Source organism: Simochromis diagramma, unplaced genomic scaffold (assembly GCF_900408965.1).
Source record: "Simochromis diagramma unplaced genomic scaffold, fSimDia1.1 OVJJ01000603.1, whole genome shotgun sequence".
NCBI classification, from domain to species: Eukaryota; Metazoa; Chordata; class Actinopteri; order Cichliformes; family Cichlidae; genus Simochromis; species Simochromis diagramma.
Genome location: NW_024387414.1, coordinates 17,508,437 through 17,532,367, shown reverse-complemented (window position 1 = coordinate 17,532,367; position 23,931 = coordinate 17,508,437). Strand labels below are relative to the sequence as shown.

Below are 23,931 nucleotides of genomic sequence, written 5' to 3'. Positions count from 1 at the left end.
AGCAGGAGGAGCAGCAGGCTCTTTGGTTGAGATTCAAGGATGTGAGCCAAGGACTTTCTGTCAGCTGGCTCAGCCAGCAGCCATGACAGGAAGTCAGCCTTCAGACATGGTGGTCCCACTCCTACAGAAAACCAGCACACCCACGACCACCACCACCAGAGCTCAGCACAGTCACACGCTCCGTTTATCCCTGCGAGGAACGCTGGAAGGCCACCGCGCATCACTGAGCTCACCGCAGACAGAACGGCAGTCAGCACTTTTGTCACCTCAGTCTGACGAATGACTCGAGATCAGACCTCTCAGGACGCAATGAGCGCTCTCCATGCTTACATCTGCACGGAGATAATTCTGCGCAGATGTACAGGCTCTGAGATTTACAGCACAGCAACAATCTTCCAGGTTCAGAGCAGCATTTTCACAACGCTTTTGGGATTCATTAACTTCAGTCACAGCACAAGTAGCAGATTGAGTACGGCAGGTTACAGAGAGAGAGACTTCCACCAAAGCCATTTTTTAAAAAACTGTTTAGGTTTGTGCTTTTCAACATGACTGTGGAAGTTCAATTTCAGTGCTGGGTGGGTCATTTTGTTTTGTGTCAAAATATAAGACAATTTATTCAAATATTATTTAACCTCCTAGGACCTGGCGTCCACATATGTGGACATCACATTTTGGGTTGTCTGGACCTAAAAACACAAATTTGTCTCTACAAGAGCCTGATATCCACTTACGAGGACATTATCCTGCCACTGTTCTATCAAAATTTAAAACAAATGTCCTCATATGTGGATCTCATTTTTGTCAGAAACACAAATCAGGTCAAAAAATAAATCTGGCAATTCTTTGTTTTTACATTCATGAGGTCCCAATATGCCCAAATATCAAAGAGAAATTAAAAATGCATGCCATGGAAGAGTTCAGGTCTTAGGAGGTTAAGGCACGAGGATCTGTGTCTATACTGCATAAATGAACTTGCAAAAAAGAAAAAGTAGGAGCACAGCACATATACAGTACGCTGCTATCACACTTTATTAAAAATAGAAACATATATTCATAGTACTTTTCATACAGACTACAATGGTCCACTGGTATTACTTTCAAAAAAGAGTTACATACTATAAAACACTCATTTGGCCTAAATCCACTGTAGAAATGTCTCAAAAACAAAATAACAAAAACAATAAGGAAGTCTAAATGAATCCCATTGTTTCAGAGCTCTTCCTTCCTGTGCGTTAAAACACAACAAAGGTTATGGAAAGGTGGAAAAATGTAAATATGGAGAGGAAGATGAGCGAAATAAATGCACATACGATCGAGTTTAAAAAAAGATGGCACATTTATTGCAACATAAATGTTATATACATCGTGTTTTTCTGTTTGAAAATGACAGAAAATTCAAATTCTCGTTGCCGCAGTTTTTCAATGTGCATCAACAACACCTTTTATTTGACACAAGAACAAATCTTTTTTTTTTTTTTCCTTTTTTTTTTTTTTTCAATCAATCAACAACGGAGACTGAGGAGTACGATGGAGGTCGCGCTTTTAGGAATCTGGAGCTCATACGGAGCCTTTTTGAAGTACTAAACTACGAGCAGCAGTTCAGCCGTGTTCTTGAGATGCCATTTGTAACTTTTTTGTGATAATGGACAGGTTATGGTAAATAACCGTACATTTTACTATCTAATATAGTAAAATAAAGTAAGAAACTTTTTACTCAAAACTTTTGCTTTCAAAAATCTAGAAAGAGTAATATTTAGAATTCAAGAAATATTCTTACAGTATTATTGTATAAAAGACTAACTACAGTGAAAAATAAGCCAAATGTTTTTTTTTCTTTTGATTTTCTTTTTTTTTTTCATATATTATACAAGGGAAAGCATCTGGGGATACAGCAAAGTTTAACTTGGCAAACAGAGGAGCAAAGAAATACAGGAAGAACGGGAAGTTAAAAAGAAAGAAAGAAAACAAATGAAGGGAAGCGAGCCGGAAGTGACACACATTATACCCTCAAAGTCTGCCGACATGAATACAAGATCATGAATACTGAAATGATGAACAAGGCCTCATTCAGTCAGAGAACACACCACAACCGACCAGGTCTCTCTTTTTTTGGATTCTTCTTCACTAAAATGAGGTTGTTAAATTGTAAACTCATCATCCTTTATTCTAATCAAAGTCCCTTTATTGTACAGAATACTCGTTCTGAATGCGGCAGCCTTGTTTAAGGTGTAAATAATGATAGAACGCAATATACAAAGAAATAAATGGAATATAAAGCAAGTCTTAAGACCGAAAAGACTCAAAAAAAGGAAAACGTAACGCATGCACACGGATAGGGAAAAAGAAATAAAGCCATGACCGATGTCTTGGAACATAAAAAAGAAAAATCCTGCTTTTGTTCATCATCATCATCATCATCCTCATTATCATGATCATGCTACAGTTCAATGATACTCAGAATAATCCATGAAATGTTCAGTCTGCTTTGCCGTACTGAGAATAGCACGGCTTCCATCAAAACATCACTGAAAATAACTTACAGATTTTCTCTGCTAGCTAAAAACCAGAAATTATAATGCTGGACAGAAAGGACTTGTTACAACAAATAAGCATAACTAAATTTTAGTCAGGAGTAACTGCGCTTATTAGAATTTAATGTCTTGAGATATTAACAGAAAGAAAATTGATATGTTTGATCAGGCCAGGAGAAACTGTGGTCGTCGTTTTGTGTTGTTTGGGGTTTTTTTGCGTGTTTTTCTACTTTTGTTTTTTTTTTGAACGTCTTCATTAGGAGATCTCTGATTAGCTGGTGGCAGAAACAAGAAAATATTAACACATTTTCAAAAGAAAAAAAGCCACTTCTGTGCCAACACAGCCAACACTTCTGTGCTGACGTCCGGAGGAAGAATCTGCAAACATACGCCACTGCTTACGTTTAACACTATATGGCAAAGGGAAGCGAGGGCGCTGGAGTCGCCTCTTCCTTTAGTTAAGACACTAAAATACGCAGGGAATGCTAAGGTTTGCAAAAAGTTTGCCCTCTGTATTTTCACTGCTCACTACTGGGAAAAAACAAACAAACAAAACAATTAAATCTGAGCCTTCAGTGAAGCTACAGTTTGCCGTTTGTGCGTCACCTCCCGTGCTGTTGACGCTATCGTAGCTGGACCTGTTACCTGCCGGTCAGTAGCACAGAGACGGATCTAAACTGCTCAGAAACAAACATAGGTAGTTTTGGTTTCACGTGTGGCCAGTGGCAGAACGAGGAAAACAAAAATATAAATAATATATAATTTTTTTTAAAATTTATATTTAAAAAAACGGGTGCTTTAGTTTTTCAGCTCGTGATGATTTTCAGTTGGGTATAAATATCAGTCTAAACTGGCCAATAAATTAATCTCTAACATTTTTCCCCCAATCTCAGATTCAAAGATTTTCCCGGGGTGGAGTGCTCAGGGTTGATGGCGACACTGGCAAACTATAGATCGACTGAAAAGCCGCAAGCTTCTCTTTGTATTGACCTAACTTTCCCTTTAGACATACACTTTATAGCTCAATAACATAATAAATAGGAAAAAAAAACAAAGAAACAGACAAATAAAAACAATTGCTGTTACAATGCATTCGTCAATTTAGTTTAGGCACAAGGCAATTTCCACATACGGTTGGAGGAGATTGCGAAGTCTCTGATTGTTCAGAAGCAACACACTTCTTGCAGACAGTGATATGTGTTGAAGATTTTTTTCTTGTGGGGGAGAAATTTGCAAATGGAATCTGGTCACAGGGAGCTGGACGCTTGGCTCTACTTCAATCTTAGGAGTGGACTGTGTTAGACTCGTCGTTTTGCTTCAAGTGGTCTGTCTCCTCCAATTGGTGTCACAAACTGCGAGTCCTGTCTGTCACTGGGAAGCAAGGTCACCGACTCAGACGGGACAGAAATGATCTGCATCGCTCTGATCTGGAGGAGAGGAAGCAAAGAAGGAGCACTGATCAGAGGTGCGCATCAAAGGAGCTGAGCGTAGGCCGTCCGAATTTTAGCTTCAGCACTAGAGCTGGTGATTAAAGTCCTGCTGTTTTACATATTTATTTAAAAGTCTGACATAAATCAGACATAAATCAATAAAGGACAATTATAACATTTAAATTAAAGGATTTTTCCTCCAAATAAAAATAAGGGATAAAAAAGGGGTTTAATTTATTCAAATACAAAATACAGTTTTGTTGATCGAATAGCCAAAAATGAGAAGAAAATGCACTGGCTTACTTTAAATGAGGTAACATAGATTTAGAGCCTTACTAAAAAGTGACGCAGCACAGGAAAAACCAGCCAAAGATGCAGATCGCCGGCCAAGAACAACCAGACTTTCCAATATTTCCAGTGTTTGTTATCTTCACTGTCTCTAAAAGTATGTCTGGAAAATGAAGTTTATTGAACAGATTCTGATGCATAAACGGCAAATAAGCCGTGCACCATTTCACCCCAAATCCTTGTTTAACAAAGCTCTGAGCCATGAGGGGGAAACCCCGCTCAGCACAGCCACGCACGTGGCTGGAAGCGCGACCAGTCAGCCAGCAAAATTTGTCCTCTTAGTGATGGCTGGCAACTTTAACTCTCATGAAATGTGACTGATTGATGGTTTCTGGTAACCTTAGCAGAGATTTTATTAAAATTTAAATAATTTAGTGAATATTCCATCTATCTGCATCTTCTTAAATAACAACGATTGAAAGAATTTCACAGTTTGACATCTTCAAGTTAAAAATTTTATTTTAGGAAACTTAAGTAAAAAATGAAGATTGTGGACTTTAGCTGGGTTTAAACATGCTGAGTCAATATGATTCAATCATGCTGACCTGTGTAATCAACTAAACATCAGTTAAACCAGGAAAACACACAGGATGACCGCAATTATCATGGTATCAAAGTGCAGAAAGAAAAAGAAAATATGCTGTCATGAGATGACCGATTATTCAGTTATTAGAGAAAACCATCATAGCAGTGTCTGTCGCTCAATTAGAGGTGAGAGTACCTGTCTCAGAGGTGGCCCATGGGGTTGGATGTGTCGGTCAGGCCTGGATGGACTCCTGTGTGGGCTGGTTGGGCATCACTGGAGCCCCCAGACACTTTTTCTTCCTCCCTTCTCTTAAGGCAGGCTGCTTTGGGGTTCAGATTTCTCTCTGTGAGTTCACAGAAACACAGGTTACACTTTAATTAAACACATGTCAAAGCTTTTTTTAAAAATAAAATTAAGATAAAATTTTAGAGAGAGACCGAAGCTTTAAGGGTGTTATAAAAGGGCATTACTTTGTTTGTTTTTCGCCTCAAATCTTTCATCATTACTCATTTTAGTACCTCTAAATGCAGCACTGCAGGGAAACATCTGAACTGAATAAACGCCCTGCATTTTCTTTACTGTCTGTGATACTCTGGCAGCTCCATTCCCTATTTTTTCCTTTCTAACTCCACATGTATCTGCTCTGGATGTGACAGTGAAATTAAATTACCACCTGCAGGAACGCTGCATGAAAACACATGTTGTTTTTAAGAGCCAGCAGTGATTTGATGTGATGTAGCATTTCAGTTAATTGCCGCAGCAGCGCTGCAACACTGACCTCTGACTTGCTGCTCCAAGCTAAGTATGACAGCCACAGCCTGATGGAGGATGAGCAGTTTAGTCTGGGGCTTCTCGCTTTTCAGGTGCAGCTGGCACATGCGACCCAGCTCTTTGAAAGCCTCGTTGATGTCTCGCACCCTCAGGCGTTCGCGAGCGTTGTTAGCCATCCTCCTCTCGCGCTCCCGTTCAGCCTTCTGCTCGGGATTCAGATCCTCGTCTTCGGTGATGCTGCAGCAGAGAGAAGAAATCAACCCGCAGCCAACATTCAGTCATCTGCACCAATGATAGGATGGTCTTCAAACCATTAATCTGACATGACCGTGATTAAACCATGAACTGTAAACATAAAGGAAGAAAATTTGATTCATTTAACATCCATGAGTTTTTACCACAACGATTTTACTTGACGCTGAGAAGCTCCGCGGAGCTTCTCAGCGTCAAGTGAAATCTGTTGTTTCTTAAGCATGTGTTAATGAGACAAAAGATTTGCCTGACAGGACTGGTTATCCCTCCCACCCTCGACTTGGGGGAGGTCTCTGTTTGTTTGTGTCCCGGCCGTTATCAGACACCCGGCTTTAACTTGGTTGCAGGCTTTCTGAGGAAATGAATGAAGTGTATTCACTTGTCTAATGTGAAAGTGAATGTGCCATTCATAGGAACCAAACTGATAAAAAACTGAATTTTATTTGCTTCATTTATACATATAAAATGACTACACATGGTGGCTAAGCTAACGCAAAATAAAGCTGAAAAGTAGCCACATGGAAACATATAAAACAAGCACATGAACATCTGAACAGTGCCAGTGTTAGTGTGTCGGTGCAAATCTGCCTCTTTTAATAATTTCTGTTACTTTTGACTTTTCTTCACTTTGATTAACAACCGTTTGTCCCAGATTTTTAGAAATATTCTTTCATTTTCAGTCTGTATTTGAGTTTACCATCACAACAACAACAATCACCCATTGTCTGTAGCTTAGTGTTTTGATCGTTAGCCAGTGCTAGGTCAATGTTAAACAGGTATTGGTCTTTGGATGCATGTTTCCTTTAAGGTGATCCAAGTATAGGATCTGAAATGATCATGGGATTGTATAGCCAAACATTTCAGCAAGCTCTGAATGAATACTATCCAAAAGGGGTTTTATTTTTCCGAATGTCCAAAACATGTGAGTATGGTTTGGTTCCATAATCTCCAGCAGGGCTGTTTCACATTTATCTGTTTGCTTGTAATTTGGGGTGTTAAAAAGCACCGAATCCAGTATTCTCCACATCTCTGGAATTTCTTTACCCAGCTCTTGTTCCCATTTGTTGACATGCCTATTTTAAATCAAATAATGACAGTAAAGGTTAATACGATATGTAGCAGATTTTCCACTACCTGTCGCATATGAAAGACAACCTTTCCAGCCTTATCCCATGTTTCTACCATCTCAAAGCATGCCGTAGAGCTTATTTTCACTTCTGAAGAATGTTTCACACGTTTTCGTATCGAAAGGTCCTCCTACCTTGTGCGTGGGCCTGCTCTGGGTGTCTTCATATCTCTTCTGTCACTCTCGTCATCTGACTTGTTATCGGTGGAGATGCTGTCGAGCATCTCATCCTTGTCCTGTTTCTCCACCTTCAGCTCCAGGGTTGCTGGAAGGCCTGAAGTAAGACCTGTTATTAGTAACAGAAATGTGGAGGTAAGACATCATACGTAAACCGAATCGTGTGGATATTGTAGAGTGGTACGCCGTGGTGGAGCTGACCTCTGAACGTTTCCACTTGGTGATTGAGTTCTGTGCTGGATGTCGAGCCGGCGCTGGGCAGGCCTCCGTGGCTGTTGTTCAGGCTGGCAGCATCGTCACCACCCTGCTGCAACACAGACAGGAAGGACACGTGAAGAAAGGAAGCAGCCACACACTCACTGGAGACTGTTCATAAAAATGAAACAGCACTTTTGAGCAGGAGAAAAGCCTAAAATGGAAAATCCCACAGTTTTAAAGAAAAAGAGCAACCTTAGTTATACTGATTTGCACATTTTGGTGAGCACTCTACACTGGTTGGATCATAAAAAAAAGATGCTTTATATACATTAGATTAGATGCTGTCTGTAGCAGTGTTTATTAAAACCTGTAGTCACAGCATGGGACAAGTTCTAGGTTTAATCACCATTCAAGTCAGTCATTACCAACACCTGTGGGTACTTTGGAGATTTGCTCCACAGCAGCGTTATAATGCATAATCAAGGGTAGGAAATAGAAAATAAACACAAATATTAAAAAAACACCTGTGCCACAATATTTAGCCATACTTAGAGGTCCATATATAGCCTCCTCATTTGTCTCTGTCACTGTTACATTTTGTGTTACTGCTCGCTGCGGCGACATTCTCAGACTGCCCGCTCTGTAACCACAACTGAGGACCCGTCTGTTCCTCATGTCTACGAGAAGAATAATCCTTCTGTGTTCAGTTTCAAAAGAAGTCAAGCTAAACCCACTCCAATGTCTGACTATCTCCTTGTTATTTTGTTCACATTCATAACATAGAAATGGTCAACTCCCACCACGTTGTGCCACAAAGCCCCTCCTTTACCACATGCTCTAGAGCCATTTGATTTCCTTTTTCAAGGACTGAGGAAAGGCGGAGAAATCATCACTAAGGGTGGAGAGCATCTCCCTCTTTTCCTCTGGAATGTGATCCCCAGTCACTGTTGGCCTCTGTTAACCCCACCGCTCCGAGATCCTCCCCTTCCCCAGCGCTACGCTAATCTTTGCTGTGCTCTCAACAGGTGTCCAAACAACTCTTTGTCTGGAGGAGGAGGAGTGAGGCTGGGGCTCTGGCAAGAAAAGAACGCTGCCATTTTCATGGCTGGGCCTGATTACCATACAGCTGAGGACCTCTATTTGGGTGGAGGCTGCGGGTTCAGACACACGTTTCCAACGATTCAGATTTCCTGGGTTGTTAAAAAGAAGTGATGAAAAGGGGTGGAAGGGGGTAGAGGGCGGGGTGACAGCCAGAGTAAAAAGCCTGTGGCTGTGCCGTGTCGAGGCTGTTGAGCCCTGTCTGAAGGGACCTCTTCCCACACAGGAAGTGCTGTGTTAGTGCAGACACAGTATGTTCTATCTCACAGTCGCAGTCGGTCAACATCACTGCCACAACCCAGCTCTCTGTAACAAATACATCAAACTGAGCTCTTCTGACAACCACAGTAAAATTCTTGTTAAGGGACAAATAGAGCTACCCAGCAGCCTCCGCGTACGAGTCAAAACAACCATCGACAGGAAAAATACCACCTTAAAACAAAGAAAAAAACTAAACTGCTTTGAAAATAAATGAATTTCTGCACGACAGCTCCACTGCAATGATCAAGACACGAAAACAAAAAGTGCAGACTGAGCACTAAAATGTCGGTCTGCACTCAGAAATGCATCTTTTCATTCTTTCTTCATGCTGCATCAAAGTACAACCTTACCAAAACACTTTACTCACAATACGTGCTTGTTTTATAGAAAAAAAAAATTAAACTAATTAATTAATAATCAATTTACACACAAAAGGAGCCTTTTGGCCTTTCTGTATAACAGTAATCTAAACAAGAATATTAATTTTAGGTCTGAATTTAAAGGCAACACCACATTTACAGCTAATCACTGGCTTATTAGATACAAAATCTCATCACTGTCTAACTTTTCCTTCCATCATTTATCTCAGAGAAAAAAGTAATCTAAACTTCTTCCCACGTTCAAATTAATTTGATCTTTTTCTTTTTAAGTTTGTGTGTGTGTCAAACTTTTTCCAAACACCTCCAGATAACAGTTGGACGAGTCATCCCATTTTAATTTCCACTGCAGATGTGTTCAAATCTCCTGGCTCTGTACAATCAAATACCTCGGAAGGAGGATGGGCGAACACGTCATGATTTACACCGAGACCGGCATTTCCCCAGTTCTCAAGGGGCTTCGAGTTTAACTCGAGAAGGATTGCAACGTACAAACACGTCCTACACCATAGCGCAACTTTACTTCTTTGTGCCTGTTTTCTTCATTTCTCTCTCAAACTTGTGTATACAGCCGCTCTCAAGAGGAGGGTGATCCTACGGCCAGCCATTACACTTATGGAAAATATGCTGGTATAAATTCAACTGTTCGTCTGCGGAAAATGTCTCAAAGCTCTCCTTTTTTTGACCAGGTGGCCAAGGTGTTTTATGTGGTGTAGTTTGAAAAATACCGTACAGTAATAAATAAATACTTATATGAAGTTATCGTACCATCGCTGCAGTCCGACTTGGAACCAATGCAGAGGCAGGAAAATTTGGTCCAATGGCTGTTATTGGCCCATTTTGTGCCTGTCCCAGCAGACTGTGTATGTCGCTGGGCAGACTGGCGGTGGAGCCCACTGCGTGGTTCCTCAGAACAAGGATTGCATCATCCAATCTGTCCAGGCGATCCTCCATTCGAGACTGGGAGGACCAAAGGGATTGAGAAATGAAGGGTTAGGGAGAGAAAGAAGGGAGGAAAAGAAGGACAGAGCAGCTTAGTATAAGCACATTAGGACAAAAATTGAAAATGCTGATTGTATGGTGAGAAAAAAAAAAACAACACAAGATAAAGAAGGCAATTCAAATGCAAGATCAAATGAGCCATTTCAGCTTGAGTTGTAGAAGTCAGGATATGTTCTCATTTGTTTTTCAAATGAACAGAGGCACTGCAGCCACTTAATTTCATTGTCATCTGAACCTAAGCTGATTACTACAAGCTGGCATGGCTGCAGAAAAAAACTAAAACAAAAAAAAAAAAACGACAACAACATAACATGACAATAAGGCGACAGAAGTAGTAATAAATGAAAGTGCATTTCACTGTGAAGAATGTAGTCGAACTTGTGCAAGAAAACAAAAAGATGTATGGAACACGCAATGGGTAAAAAAAAAAGAGTCTATCTGAAGAGTACCTCGCAGACATCCTTTAAGAAAGACATGGCATCCTGGAGATGCTCATGTAACTGCTGATGAACTCTGTTTTTCTGGCAAAGTCAAATAAGAATAAGAGAGAATTAAGAAAAAAAGATCAGAATCTATAAATACTACAAACACGCTGTGGGTAAAGACTGTTTTTTTGTTTTGTGATAGCACATAGAGAGAAAGAGGCAGGATTTAGAAAGAAGCACACAGCTGCTGACGACTCACTTTGTAAAGATAAAAATGGTTCGCTGTTTGCGTATTTACAGACCCCTACTACAGCACTTGTCACATTTTCTGCATCGCCACAAGTTTAAAACTTTACACTGACTTTATGTGCTGGGATAAATAATGTTGTTGTCTTATGTGCCTTATTGCTTTGCCTTCTTATGTTCATTTCATCCAGCTGTGCGTGTTTTGTTGATTACCAAAGTCTGCCGTTTTTAAAATATTCGTCTTAAACGAATATAACTACTGTTCACAGCCCAGTCCAGTAACAAAATTAGTCATTTTGACTGTAATCTAATCCTCAAAGAGCTTGATCACCATTTCCAAGAGCTCTCTGGGACTTTCCAATGTTCCAAGTAGTTCTGTCGTAACTACCAGAGGACCGTGATCTACGATTTTATTTCAACACACTCTTGAACATTGCTGAGAATAAATGAGAATTTCCTTCAGTGGCTGCCAGCTGCATTTTTCATTCATCATTCAATAAAAAACTGCAATTGATTTTTTTTTACCTCTTAGCCTAAATGATTCAGAAACAACTGGGTATGGGTTCAAGACATTCTTAAGGAACATCTCTACCAGGCAGATATTGGATCCTTCATATTAAACCTGGATGTCATTGTTATGTGTGAATACTGATTATGAAGGAGCTTTGCAGACGATGTCAGGATGAATCTATGTCCCTCTAAGATCACAGCATGGCTAAAAGCTCCATCCTTTACTTCTGCGGGTCTTCTCTTTGAGGTCATAGAAACATATAATCATGTTAAACTTCGACACCAATACAATTTGAATTGCTGCTGATATAAAAATTCAATATCGGTCAATATTTTCTTTCTTTCATACACATTGAAACATAAATGCATTTTGTTAACACTTATGATCCATATGTTTTATGAATTCACTTGTTCACCCATTGCTTGGATCAGCTGGGTTATTACCTAACATTGTACTGTCTTTATTTATCATATAAATATGTCTGTGGATCTGTATAGTAAGTTTATTTAAGTCCGTTTATCCCTTGAATAAACTCCCAGTAGAGTATGTAAACACATGACATGTGCATCAGGTAGCAGGGCTGCATGAAATCCGATCTTCAGCTCTGGTCGTACGGCAGCGAAGGAATTCTGGAGAAGAGGTTCAGCAAACAGCTGCCACCCCCACACCAGCCCCCATAACTAAACCCATCCCCCAACTGTCATCCCAGACCCGGCCCACAGAGTGGAGGACAGATGGCATGCCCCAAGGGACAGGTATTGTTCAGTTTGGTTATCCCTCTACCCCCACCTTCCTCAGCAAAACATTTGTCAGACAGGAATCTCACTGTAATGCTAGCTCAGTCCTTCATGGGCAGCTTATCTAAAGCGAGCATCCATCATATCCTCCTCTCACTGAATGATGGAGGCGGGCAGAGAGCTTACCAGTGAGTGAAGGGAGTTCTCATAATTTGGGGAGGAGGGGGTCTGCCCACCAACGCGGGGCCACTGGTTGGTACCTGAGGAGAGACAAAGTGAAGGTCAGTGTTAACACTTATCTGATTCAGTTTTGGCCAAAAGCCTCATCCTGGTACGCCGACACAAAAAAATCGCTCACTGACAAACACAATAACATGCAGTCATAACACACTGACATCCTGATTTTCTGGTCTCTTGTTGTTCTACGAGAGGTATTTTTATCTTTCAGAGCTTAACTGCATCACTTCCTGATGGCTGGACTGCATCCTGACACATGAGCCAGCGCAGGGTTTGACTAACACCCACTTCCACCCTGAAATGAACGCTGCATCTGCACATTAATAACCATGGCTATGAGAACAATGTGAGCAGTGAAAAATATCACGCTCAGGACTAGTTTTCACACATGTTTTAATTTTATTCCAGAAACGTGCAAAAACATCAGGAACCAGTAATCAAAAGTGCACCGTTGCTGACTGGTTTAGCACCTGATCTTCATGCAGGCTTTTGGTGAAAGAAATAATTACATGGGCTTTCTTTTTCTTTAACTTTTAGTCAGTTTAAAGCATCTTTGACTAGTGATGTGGTAGCACTAAAGTGAGTCATCTTTATATAATTTACATCTGTAAATATATGAGCCTGAATATTCCACTAATGTGTCCCATAAAGTCAAATCTAATTCTGCTCTAAATAAAGACCAGTGCATTTTAATCATATGATCTAAATACAGAGATATCTAAGACACTCTGCACTGGGAGAGAGATTATAATTTACCTTTGGCACAGTGAGTTTTTGCATGTTTATCTGAGCCAAAAATTTAATCTACCGGCCAGTACAGGAAAGCAAATCAAGCTGATTTGATCTGGTGTAAATTAAAGAAGAGGAATCCACATCTGCTCATCACATTTCCAGCTACAGTACAACATTTCTTTCTTTCCTTTTTGGAGTCGCAATTATCCAAGTAGTGCCAGCCATGTGCAACAAGAGGCAATGCATTATACTGCAATCAAATAACCTTAATGGACTTTGACAGTAATGAACCTTTCCAGGTTATTTACAGAGTAGGATAGGGTGTCCGTAGTCTTTCCAAGCTCTTCTGGTGTCTATTATAGTGTTAGGATGCTAAACCCAGCCGACATCCTTGTAAATGGTGCGCACTGCTGCGTGATCCACACAAGGAGACTTTGTTTCTGCTATCAGTCATTTCGCATGATTCTAGAAATTCATTTTGCTAAAATAACCAGCAATGAAAAACCCATGATAAAGGCAGAGGAGCCTGAGGAACGCTGATGATTTTTTATTCTTAATTTAAAGCTTAATTTACATCATTTCAAAGCTATAGCGTGCTGAGCGGGGTGCAGTTGTGCCAACTGTGAGCAGACTGACGCAGCGTTTTTATTTCTCAGTTTTACAAAATCAGACCGATGTTGTCAGAGCAAGTACACAAATAACTTAGCTATTAAATCCTTTAAAGCCTAAACCATGAAATAACTTCTAGAACATTGTGTTTATGTATATTAATTTGCATGTGTGAGTTTTAATTTGTATCATATTTGCTACATTTGACATTTTTTTGCAATTATTTCTTAAAAATGTATTTGTTCAGATTTTTCAGGGGGGGAAAAAAACAATCACACTGATGATGCAGAAGCCTCAAAACCTCTTGCAGCAGATATGACACACTTGGCTTTAAGGGGTTAAAAGTGGTAAAAATGCAGCTGATGTATATTTTTGACAAACACTAGAAAAATCACACCTTTCACGCTCAGGGAACTTCCATTAAATCATCCCAATGAAATGTCTAACTACTCTTCTGTGGTCTTATGAGTTTTCATGTTTCTGCACACACACTCACACACAGCCTTGGAAAAGCCAACTTTAATTAACAGACTATTAAAAGTGACTTTGGAGGAGGAAATGAAAAAGTCTCTGTTCTGCCTCAGCTTTCTCCCAGGTGAGTGAGACAGGAACTTCACATAAGCCTCTGCTGGCTGGCGGCTATGAAAAATTAGCCTGAAGCTCTGGTCCCCAAGTGCACCAGAGAAGGCTAATTGAACAAACCAGCCTTGAGTAATGTGCTGTATATTGGTGCAGTCCCAATGATGAATGGATTTGGAAACTTACATCAACAACTAGCCAAATTTTGGGCTACTTTCAGAGTATCGTTCTTTTTCTGAGCCTGGAGGCACATTAAGGACGAATAATTAGTAAAACTATATCCTTTCCCCATAATTCCACATGACATATTTGGCAGCAGTGCTTTATATATTATATAGATATATATCTATATAATATGGATTTTCTTCATTCAATAAAACACTGAACTGTTTTTTCAGCTTGTCATATTGTTGCAGTTTTCAGGTGCAGCGCGCTGTACTGGAAATAGGTCAACAGACACATCACCGCCACTCTGATCAGCTGAGTCACAGCCACCTTCCTTCACTCACTGGTGAATAAATGGGGCATTTTGCCGCCTGGTCTGTGTGTGTGTATGCGTGTGTGTGTGCTGGGGGAACAGCTGTCCATGGGGCAGGGCAACAGCTGAGGAAGAGGGGGGCATACGTAGAGACAGCTGTCGCCACTCCATTACCACACATGACACAACTGCCCGTTAAAACAACACACTGGGCTTTCCCTTACTGTCCCCCCCTCTCATTCTCTTTCCATTGGTCTCCCGCCTCTGTCAACATATCTGACGGACCATTTTCTTCGTCTACATCTCTTTTTTGGTACTTAAAAGTACTGTGTACTACAAACAGGATCCCCTTGATGGGGCCGCCCTGATTTCCTTACTACTTTCCTGCTTTTGTTCTCTGAATTTGTTGCAGAAAATAATTACAATTCAGAGGGAAACTGGTCACCCCCCCCCAAAAAAAATCTAACTACAAAAACGGTTGTCTGGGAAAGCAGGATTATATAACAATAAATCTACTCCTGAAACTGTTTTACTACAAAGTAGAATGAATAGTATGAGCTGCTATTATAAGCATAAACGCAGTTCTGCAAATATGAAAAGCTTTTCAATAACTTAAAACCCACTTCAAATACTTTCATTACAAGATTTTTAAACCCTTCGCCGCCCCAAGAGCCGCAGTCATTCCACAGTTTGTCCATAAATTTCTATCACTTAAAGGAAATGACAGCAGAAAAAATAAACTACACGTAATTCTGAAGGTGCTTCTTGGCTGCATTTAAACTCCCGAGCTCGAGCAAAGCGCCTCCTAAAAAGCTGAGAGCCAAAACTTTCTCTGTGATGTCACCGGGAGTCAATGCGGAGCGGCTGCCTCAGCCACAAAAATAAAGCTCCTGACGCAGATGCAGGTGAAGAATAAACTTGTAACACAGATTTCATGCTTTCAGTATAAATGGTGCCACTTTTGTGCTCGTGGACCGCAGAAAGAGCACAGCCAGCAGATAAATCTGGCATGAGGCATCTCTTCTATTTGCTTGAGATTAAACTTCCTTGGAACAGTTTCGCTTGAAAATTAATTCTCGCGTTTCTTCAGTTTTAAATACTCATCGTGGCTGTCAATTCAGTGGATGTTCAGCCTTATCCCAGACTAAACTAAGCTTTCTTTTAGGATGGATTCATGTAGAAATGGCATTAACCGCCCGACTCAGATAAAGCACGGAGAATGACGACCAAATGATTAGAGATGCTCTAAAGCTAAAGGGGGGTATTAAATTAAGTTTTAGGGAAACTCTTCACAATTCACTCTACTTAGGCTTTAATTAATCCGACTAATGCAGCACAGAGTAAAAGTAATTAATTGAATTAATTGAAGTCACAGGGCCCTATATTCAATGACCAGTACAAGCAGAGCTGTGACTATTACATAAAATACAGACCTTCAAATTCATTACTTCCTCTTTTATTCCTGAGATGCATGACGGTGCAGACACGGTCACAGTTACTGTATGATGTTTTGGCTAATGATGTGAGATAAAGCAGAAAAATTAGCTGTGACAATAACTCCAGCGTCCACACAATAACACACTTTCCTGGAGAAGCCTACCTGTCGTTAGCACAGCTGTTTAGGAGGGATGACAACACTGAGTGAACAAGACTCGGTTTATTAATCAAACTCTTTCATTTGCCTCCCACTTCAGTTTCAGCCAGCCTTTTTATACTACATGAATCAGAAAGCACAGCTGGAGACAGCCTAAAGACCTGCCTTTTTGTGTGGGTTATTGCACTTGCACAGTTAAAATAGGGCACATATTCATGAAAGCCTGATAATTAGCTTGGCTATTCTAGAAAACGAAATAGCCACTGAGTGAGTTACCGGCACTTTACCTGGGAAAAAAAAGCCTTTATGAAGCAGTTTCTGCTGGTATCTAGTATATGTGTGCAGACAGTGTTTATGAGATTAAAATCCACAGACTGGTGACCTACCTGGCCTTCCAGACGGGGTGCCAGCAGCAGTCACCACGGTACCTGCTGAGGCTGCACCTGCTGTGGCTGTTAGAGGTGAAGGAGAACCCACAGGTGTCGACGGATTGGATGGAAAACTACTGCTAGTGTGGTCAGGTGAGTAAATCTGCAGAGGCAGAGAGGAAGACATCAGGAGAGACAGGATAGATTAAAAAAATAAAAAATAAAAATAAGATGAATTTGAAGCAGGGGCGTGTTTACCAATGTACACCACCCTTCTATTAAAAACAGTAAAGTAAACATGCTTTTCCGGCTTTCCAAATCAAGTTCCTAACATCAAATGGAAAATTAGCCAAAGTCCGTTAAAAGAAAGCCACCAACTTTCTCTGTTTCAAATGTTTCAATGAGGTCTTTGCACTATTTTCAATTAAATTAATCGTTTAAACGCACTCTCAAATTTCATTTGTTTTTTAACCTTTTTAGGAAACGAGGCTGTTTTAAAGGAGCACACTTTATTTTCACTCGTATACAGACTCTCTGCTTGTAGGTGTCCAGTTTTTCCAGTGTGCAGACGCCCAACCTGGAAACCCCGTTAAGCCAACAACAGGAAGTCTCAAGGGGCACAATTCAGGCTGTAGCCAGAGATTATACTCTGAGCCATATATCAAAACCCCGTCATATTCAAATGTTGTTTATTCTTGCTTCTTTTTAAACCTCATAGTCTATTTAAAGAGGAAAAATAGTTACAATTGAATTACTTTGGTTTCATTGTTGCAATACTGGCAGTTTTCGTCGTGCCATCCTCTGATAGGTCACGCTGAGGTCACTGAGTTTTAGGATGACGTGTCAATCACAAGGGAACGAGGAGATTATGTCTTCAGAACTTTCACAGGGATTTCATTTGTTTAAACAAATGCTGGATTAAAGCACAAACACGTCCCTGATTTTTTTTTCCCTTTTCCTCTTTAATAAGAGGATATTTGTGCCATAATGGAACATGCCTCGGAGAAGTCAGGGTATTACGGTGGATCCTGACTAATTAGCAGAGAAAAAACAACAGATCCACAGAGATTTCTCCTCCAAGTTAAGATCAAATTGAGCTTGAAGGAAAGCGTTCAACTTCTGTGGGGATGATAGAATGCACTCATTATTAATAATCTCCTTATTCAATCTTGATCTCAGGGCTTTAGTTTTTCAATCAGCTTGGAGTATCAGGATAGAGGCTTCACTGAAGTGTGTGGCGCTGAATGTGGAGGAGGATCGGCCGTTGTCTGAAGGGAAGAATGAGTATTTATGCCCCGCGACACTCAGAGAGGGGAGAGCTTCTCTCTGCTCAGCATTTTCACTCCCAGACATGCAATTCAGTGAAAAACTAAGGAGGATTAATAGCGCGGTTATCTCTGCGTTGGAAACCAATAAAACTCAAGACAAATCTCCAAATTTTTCTTAGTTTCTCGACAGCTGTTTATAACCGTGACTTCTGACCCGACAATATATGACTTTCTATTCTTTTCACTCACCGGCTAATAACGCTGCATTCAAAGTGAAACATGGCTCATTTTACTGGAATAAATGAAGCTCCGCCTCATCATCAGTTACGCTCCCGCAGGCGGCATTGGGCCAATAAGCACGGCCAATTTAAAAGGGCCGAGAACAAAAGCTCTACAAAGGGGGGCCCATGGAGTTGAGCCACAGCAGTTATAAACTCCCCTGTGCACCCCTGATCCATGCACCCACCCCCACCCTAGTCCAACCGTGTCCATTTCACTCCAGCTTTGTCATGCTAATAGAATTGAGTCTGCAAATATAAAGGACTTAATTTGTTATTACCATGCCCAAATTCTCATATTTTGGATTCACACTCCTAAGAAATATTCCTCTTAAACGAACAGCTCGTGCTGTGTGTAAAATTAAAACGCTGCTTTCATGTTTGTGCAACATGTTAAACACCATTTGAAGATTTAGTTGAAATATCGAGGATCATAGGTTTGAAATCCAAAGCAAAAATACATCCAGTGCGTAAATGGAAACAGCAAATATTGTTGCTGAGGAAACAAGGGAAGAGTTTAGGATAAAAAGCGTCTGTTGTGTCACAAAAACTTTTACATAAATGCACATGTACGTCATCATTTTCGTCATGCAATTCAAATAGTGACGTTTATCTGTGAGTCCACTTCGGACACACAACACTATAAACAACCTAAAGGACTGAACCATTACAGGATGTCCCTGAAGTGTAATCCATTGGCTTTAGGAGTATTTTTTAATGTACAGTTGCCTTTCTTGAATACTCTTAGTTTAAGCCCACAATTATCCAGGCTTAGGCCAAAAAAACAAAAGACAAAAAAACAACTATAAACTTGTCCTCTGGGCTGTTTTAATCAGCGGTCAGTATAGCATTTAATTCCCTGCATGATTACGGAGGTCACCTTCTTTGGAGACAAAAAACTAAAAAACAATTTAAAAAAAAAAAAGGGGGGGGGGGGGGGGGGTATTTTTACTTTGATTTGCAGAAAAATCAGAACCATTTGAGCTCGAGGGCTTAAAGAAGTCAGACATGAGTTTCACACTTGACTAGAAATGCAAAAACTTCTTTGAACTTGACCAAAATGCCTTAAGCAACACTGACGCTACTCGGAAAATACTTAGTATTGATAGGCAACGTTTTCCATCATAGACATAACAGCGTAACTCACCGAGGCTAAAGCCTTGCCCAGTGCGTCTCCAGTCTGTGAGCTTCCAGTGGCAGTCCCCCGATTTGCAGCAGCTACAAAAACACAGAGCGAAGCTTTGTAATCGCAAACTCAGACAAATGTGGAGCGGTTACAGTGCACAAAGCAGCTGTCCCCCTGCATGACTCAGTGCCTTCACAGAATGAACATTCAGCTATGATTACACTGCGGTGTCAGTAATTAGCCAATCTGAGCAGGTAGCTGAACTGTTAACACAAGAACGTACCCATGATCCCATCGGCCGAGGTGACGGACGGGGTGTGTGCCGCAGTGACGAATGGTGAAGTGCTGGTGTTGCTTCTGTGGAAGCTGGACATGGGAGGAAGACTGGCATTGATGTCTGGAGAGACTGAGTGTGCGGGGTAATTCTGGAAAATCGGGAAGAAAGAAAAGTGTTATTTTCAATCATAAATGTGTTTGTGTGAGACAGAAAGAAAGAGCTTATTTATTTATTCTTGAAATTAAAAATGCCCTTTGACGTCTTCCAGGCTGTCACGCAGTAAAAGTTAGTGTAGCGGGGGAGGGACAGAGATAAAGAGAGGGCAGGCAGCATCTGCAGCCTCCCTGTGATGCCCTGCCAAGTGAAGCAGGCAGGCGGACGAAAAAAGATCAAACGCTGACACAAAGAGGGTCAGCGGTGTCTTCACTGATAATAACCAGACAACAACTTAAGACACACACAGATCCCTCCGACTGAGGGAGATGCGCTATGGGAGAGCAGAGCAAAAACCAGGGCTTCAACAGAATTTATTTGCCCTGCGTGTTCAACAATACACACTGGATCATTCATGTAAACGTGAGGGCAAAACAGAAACTTACTAGCAATCATCTATCACTTATTCATAAAGCCTAAGTGCCGCCGGCCGAGCTGTGAAGCTTACCAAACGCTCGTGTGAGTGCAGGCTGCTGTAGTTTCCTGACTGTGGCATGTGAGATGAAGATCCTGCGAGTATTCCCCCGTAGCCGGGCTGACTGATGCCATTGGACGAATTCCACGGGTCAGACGAACTGTGGGTACCATCTAAAACCAATAAACATATCACTTTAGCACACAATGGATTAGAACTGAAGGAAACAACATGTTAGACAGATGGCTAACCCCCTAACTTTACCCTTAAAACTTGGGGGTCATCCAAAGAGCACTTTTTAGGTTTTTTTCCCTCTCGGGACTGAAACACGATCCTTGTCTTGAACACAGCTGAGATAACACAAACGCTAAAGAGCAACAAGAAGACGTTTTTGTGTGTGTGTGTGGGAGTCAGTCCCACTGAAAAGAAACTGAGCACACATCTAACAACTCAATCTATCTGGCAACATATAAACTACAAAACTAAATATAAACAGATGTTTGGTTCAGTGGTTTTGGAGCTCACGATAACCGCCAAGGTTATAACTGTTAACAAAACTAAACAAAAAACTAAAACTAGGTGTAAACAAAATACTTCAGTCATCTGAAATACATTGTGAGCTTAGAAAATTGACTGAAATAAACAAAATCAGGCAATTTTCTTTCACTTTATTTTTTGTCAGTCTGGCCGAATGCGTTAACCTAACAAACACCAGGAAGCTTTGATGCACATGTTTTTTCGTGACGCATGACATAAAGTGTTAAATTTCTATTGAACATCTGATCTCTGACACAAGCCACCCACATTATAATAACAATAAATTCAAAATACTACTGAAACTAATAAAAACAAAACTGAAACGAGCAAACCCACTCAGGAAACTAAAATGAAAACAAAAATAAAAATGCAAACTAATGGAAAAAATCGAGGTTCTAGGTGATAACTTGATCAAAACATACCACACTGACTTTAATTTAGGCCAGAGGTTCTCAAAGTTTTTGTGACTTAATGGGAGTTTAAACAGTCGAAAGAATGCACTCATCTGGTTTATGCTGTTAAATATGATGTTTGTCCTTGTTTATGAGTTGGTGAGATGAGGTGGCTGCTAGATTTCTTGACATTAGCTGTGTTTCTCAGAGGTCAATGGCTGGGATCGCAAAAAACCCCAAAACCCAGAAATGCTCACTTGGTCTTATCCTGCTTATCCTTCTAAATAATGAGAAATGAGCATGAATGGAATATACAGTAGTGCGTTTAATCCTTCTCATACTTGCTGGTTAATCGTGCACAAACACAACACACACCAGTGTAATAACAGGGCATTAAAAAAATAAGCAGTGGATGGTCATTCTATCCAAAACATGGAGACTTTGCTTTGAACCTACCGAAGAAAGTGCTTGCAAACATACTGCTGGAGGGTTTTGGAGAAGAGTACGAAGGTGAATCTCTGTTGAAGTCTTCTGAGTTTGGAGATGGTGCGTACACCTGCCAGGAGAACATGATCGTCATTAGAAGAAACCGAAACACCAAGACTGTCACGCAGTAAAAGTTAGTGTAGCGGGGGAGGGACAGAGATGAGGGTGTTCAAACTCATTCAGCTCTCTTATATCAGTTTCTGTGAAGTAAACACGCTCCCTAAAAATGCAAAGCACAATCATATTAGGGTCTATACAAGTATGTGATCTCACACGCACACATCCACTGCAGAAACAGCCCTACAACTATAAATACACACATTCTAATGACTAGCAAGCAATCAAGCTCATGACGGGGGGAGTGGATTATCAGAAGTATTTGCATTTCAGATCAACTCAACCTCTAATGGAAGTATAATGACACCCGCTTACATGCATAGACTAAATGCCTGGCAAATTGCAGCATTCCCAGAGAGGCAGAAATCAAATAAGCGCTACAAAAAGAGCCTGCTTTGCTTTCTTTATACTTCTACCTGCAAGCTAGCGGGGGAAAGGAGACACAATGAGCACGCTGTTGTACAGCTGTGAGTGTGTGCCAATCTGGGCGGTGAGATCAAAAAGACTGGAGTCCAAACACCAGTGATGTGGTCTCTGACTTCATCCACTCCAGATGGAGGTCGAGGGAGCGAGGCAGAGCATAAAGGAGGGAAACAGGGAGAAAAAGTTTTGGACAAATTCTCCCTCCCACAGACAGGACTGGATGACCCCACTGTCGTGTAACACTAATCAGAGCCAGACCTGCCAGCTCGATTCCACCTGCACATTTCCAGCTTGTGTCCCCACTCAGCAAGATAAACCTGCCGTTTAATGGCCTCATTTCACACTCAGATGTTGACAGCTCACTCCTCCAAATTGGTTCCTAATGCACGTGGACGTGATGACGACCACAAAGGTTGTTTACTTACTTAAGTTCTTTTATGACGGGGTGCTGATGGAAAATATGCACGGCAAACAAAGTGTTCGCGCTGAAACGCTCGCACATACACGTGAACATCACATCAAAATGCAGCTTAAGCGAGACTCTGCTGAGTGAGCAGGTCTCCGGCACGCTGTTGTCTGGGTGTGTAATTAAAGTGCTCTGGGAGGGGTGCAAACCTCATGGGTCTTCTGGCTTACACATGTGACCAGGGTTGATAGTAAGTTCCAGAGAGATCTCAGGTTAGCCTCACACGGGAACCCGGGCTTTGTCTTTCGCCTCTGTCAGACGCTCAATGGGCAGCATATGGCAGCGGATAATGCTAATTGTCCTTTTTACCCTGGGCTAACCAGTCAAAGCATTAATAAACCATCCCAAACACCGGGTGCCTCATTCCGCCAGGCCTATGGAGGAGAGGGCCCGCCTGGGTTTCCTTTTACAAGGCCATTAATTAAAAGCCGTCACTCACACGGATCAGCACACCAGCACACGCCTATACTGGCTATTTGAGCACCAGCCATTATTTCTTAAATAAAATCAACACAAAAGACAAATCTTACAGTGGCACCTTTTTTATTTACAACTAATTATTTGAATATGAATCATAAATTATGAAAGCAAACAATGACTTTTAGTTAATGATAATCTATGAAGCTTGATTTTGGTGAATATATCCTCCACACCTTCCCATGTGCCTCCCAGCCTTGCGGTACCGGCGTTTGAAGTTCACGCCTTACCGATCAAAATATCAAAGGCTGAAAGAAAATCTGTCGACCACCACAAAGGACGTCACAGAATAACAGGAAGGGAAGGGAAATGTAAAAATAAATAAAAGTAAGGAAAGAATCAGTCTGTCTAATTGCCAAAAACCTCAAAGAGAAGAGTTCAAACACACTCTTAATGGCTTGTCCTGTTTTATATGGTATGTCTTTACTTGGAATCGAACCAACTCTCTGGGGCATTTTGTTTCAAGTCCAAATCTTAAACACTTACAGGGCTTAGAAAGAATCGATGCCTCTTCAAACTAAAGCTGAGCTCAGTCTCCTCTCTTAGAGGGGCGTTGTTCGACATTTGTGTGCGATATCTGCCAATGTTTTTTGGAAAATAAAAGCTTCAGTATTTTTATGCATAAAACCGTGACACTGAGCCAACACAAAGACCAACTTTTAGTGGCACGACGTTTTGATGTTGTAAGAGTTAGCAGTGGAAGCCAAACGCTTACATGAGCATGTGAAGAAATAAAAATTTCAGTGAATTCACATTTAAGTGAAATATAAACATTAAATGCCCTCAAAGAATTGAATTCTTGACTAGAAGAAAGCAAAGAAAGCAACTGAAGGAGATGGATAG

General features: G+C 40.9%; 1 protein-coding gene across 4 annotated transcripts in view; it reads right to left on the bottom strand.

Moving 5' to 3' along the window:
- Positions 1–1,312: 1,312 nt before the first annotated feature.
- The window catches only part of tcf12 (transcription factor 12), a 35,074-nt gene continuing 12,455 nt past the window's right edge, over positions 1,313–23,931 (bottom strand). For 2 of the 4 annotated variants that reach the window (XM_040010949.1, XM_040010947.1), the window contains exons 2-14: positions 21,576–21,675; positions 20,224–20,363; positions 19,569–19,710; positions 19,307–19,377; positions 16,632–16,776; positions 12,203–12,276; positions 10,547–10,618; positions 9,864–10,055; positions 7,363–7,468; positions 7,120–7,270; positions 5,614–5,843; positions 5,031–5,178; positions 1,313–3,958 (exon numbers count right to left, since the gene is read on the bottom strand). In XM_040010949.1, the coding sequence (XP_039866883.1) occupies positions 5,036–5,178; positions 5,614–5,843; positions 7,120–7,270; positions 7,363–7,468; positions 9,864–10,055; positions 10,547–10,618; positions 12,203–12,276; positions 16,632–16,776; positions 19,307–19,377; positions 19,569–19,710; positions 20,224–20,363; positions 21,576–21,597 (1,488 nt within the window). In that variant the 5' untranslated portion in view covers positions 21,598–21,675 and the 3' untranslated portion in view covers positions 1,313–3,958; positions 5,031–5,035. The remainder of the gene's footprint in view (positions 3,959–5,030; positions 5,179–5,613; positions 5,844–7,119; positions 7,271–7,362; positions 7,469–9,863; positions 10,056–10,546; positions 10,619–12,202; positions 12,277–16,631; positions 16,777–19,306; positions 19,378–19,568; positions 19,711–20,223; positions 20,364–21,575; positions 21,676–23,931) is intronic. The other 2 variants (XM_040010948.1, XM_040010950.1) reach the window with 2 other exon arrangements.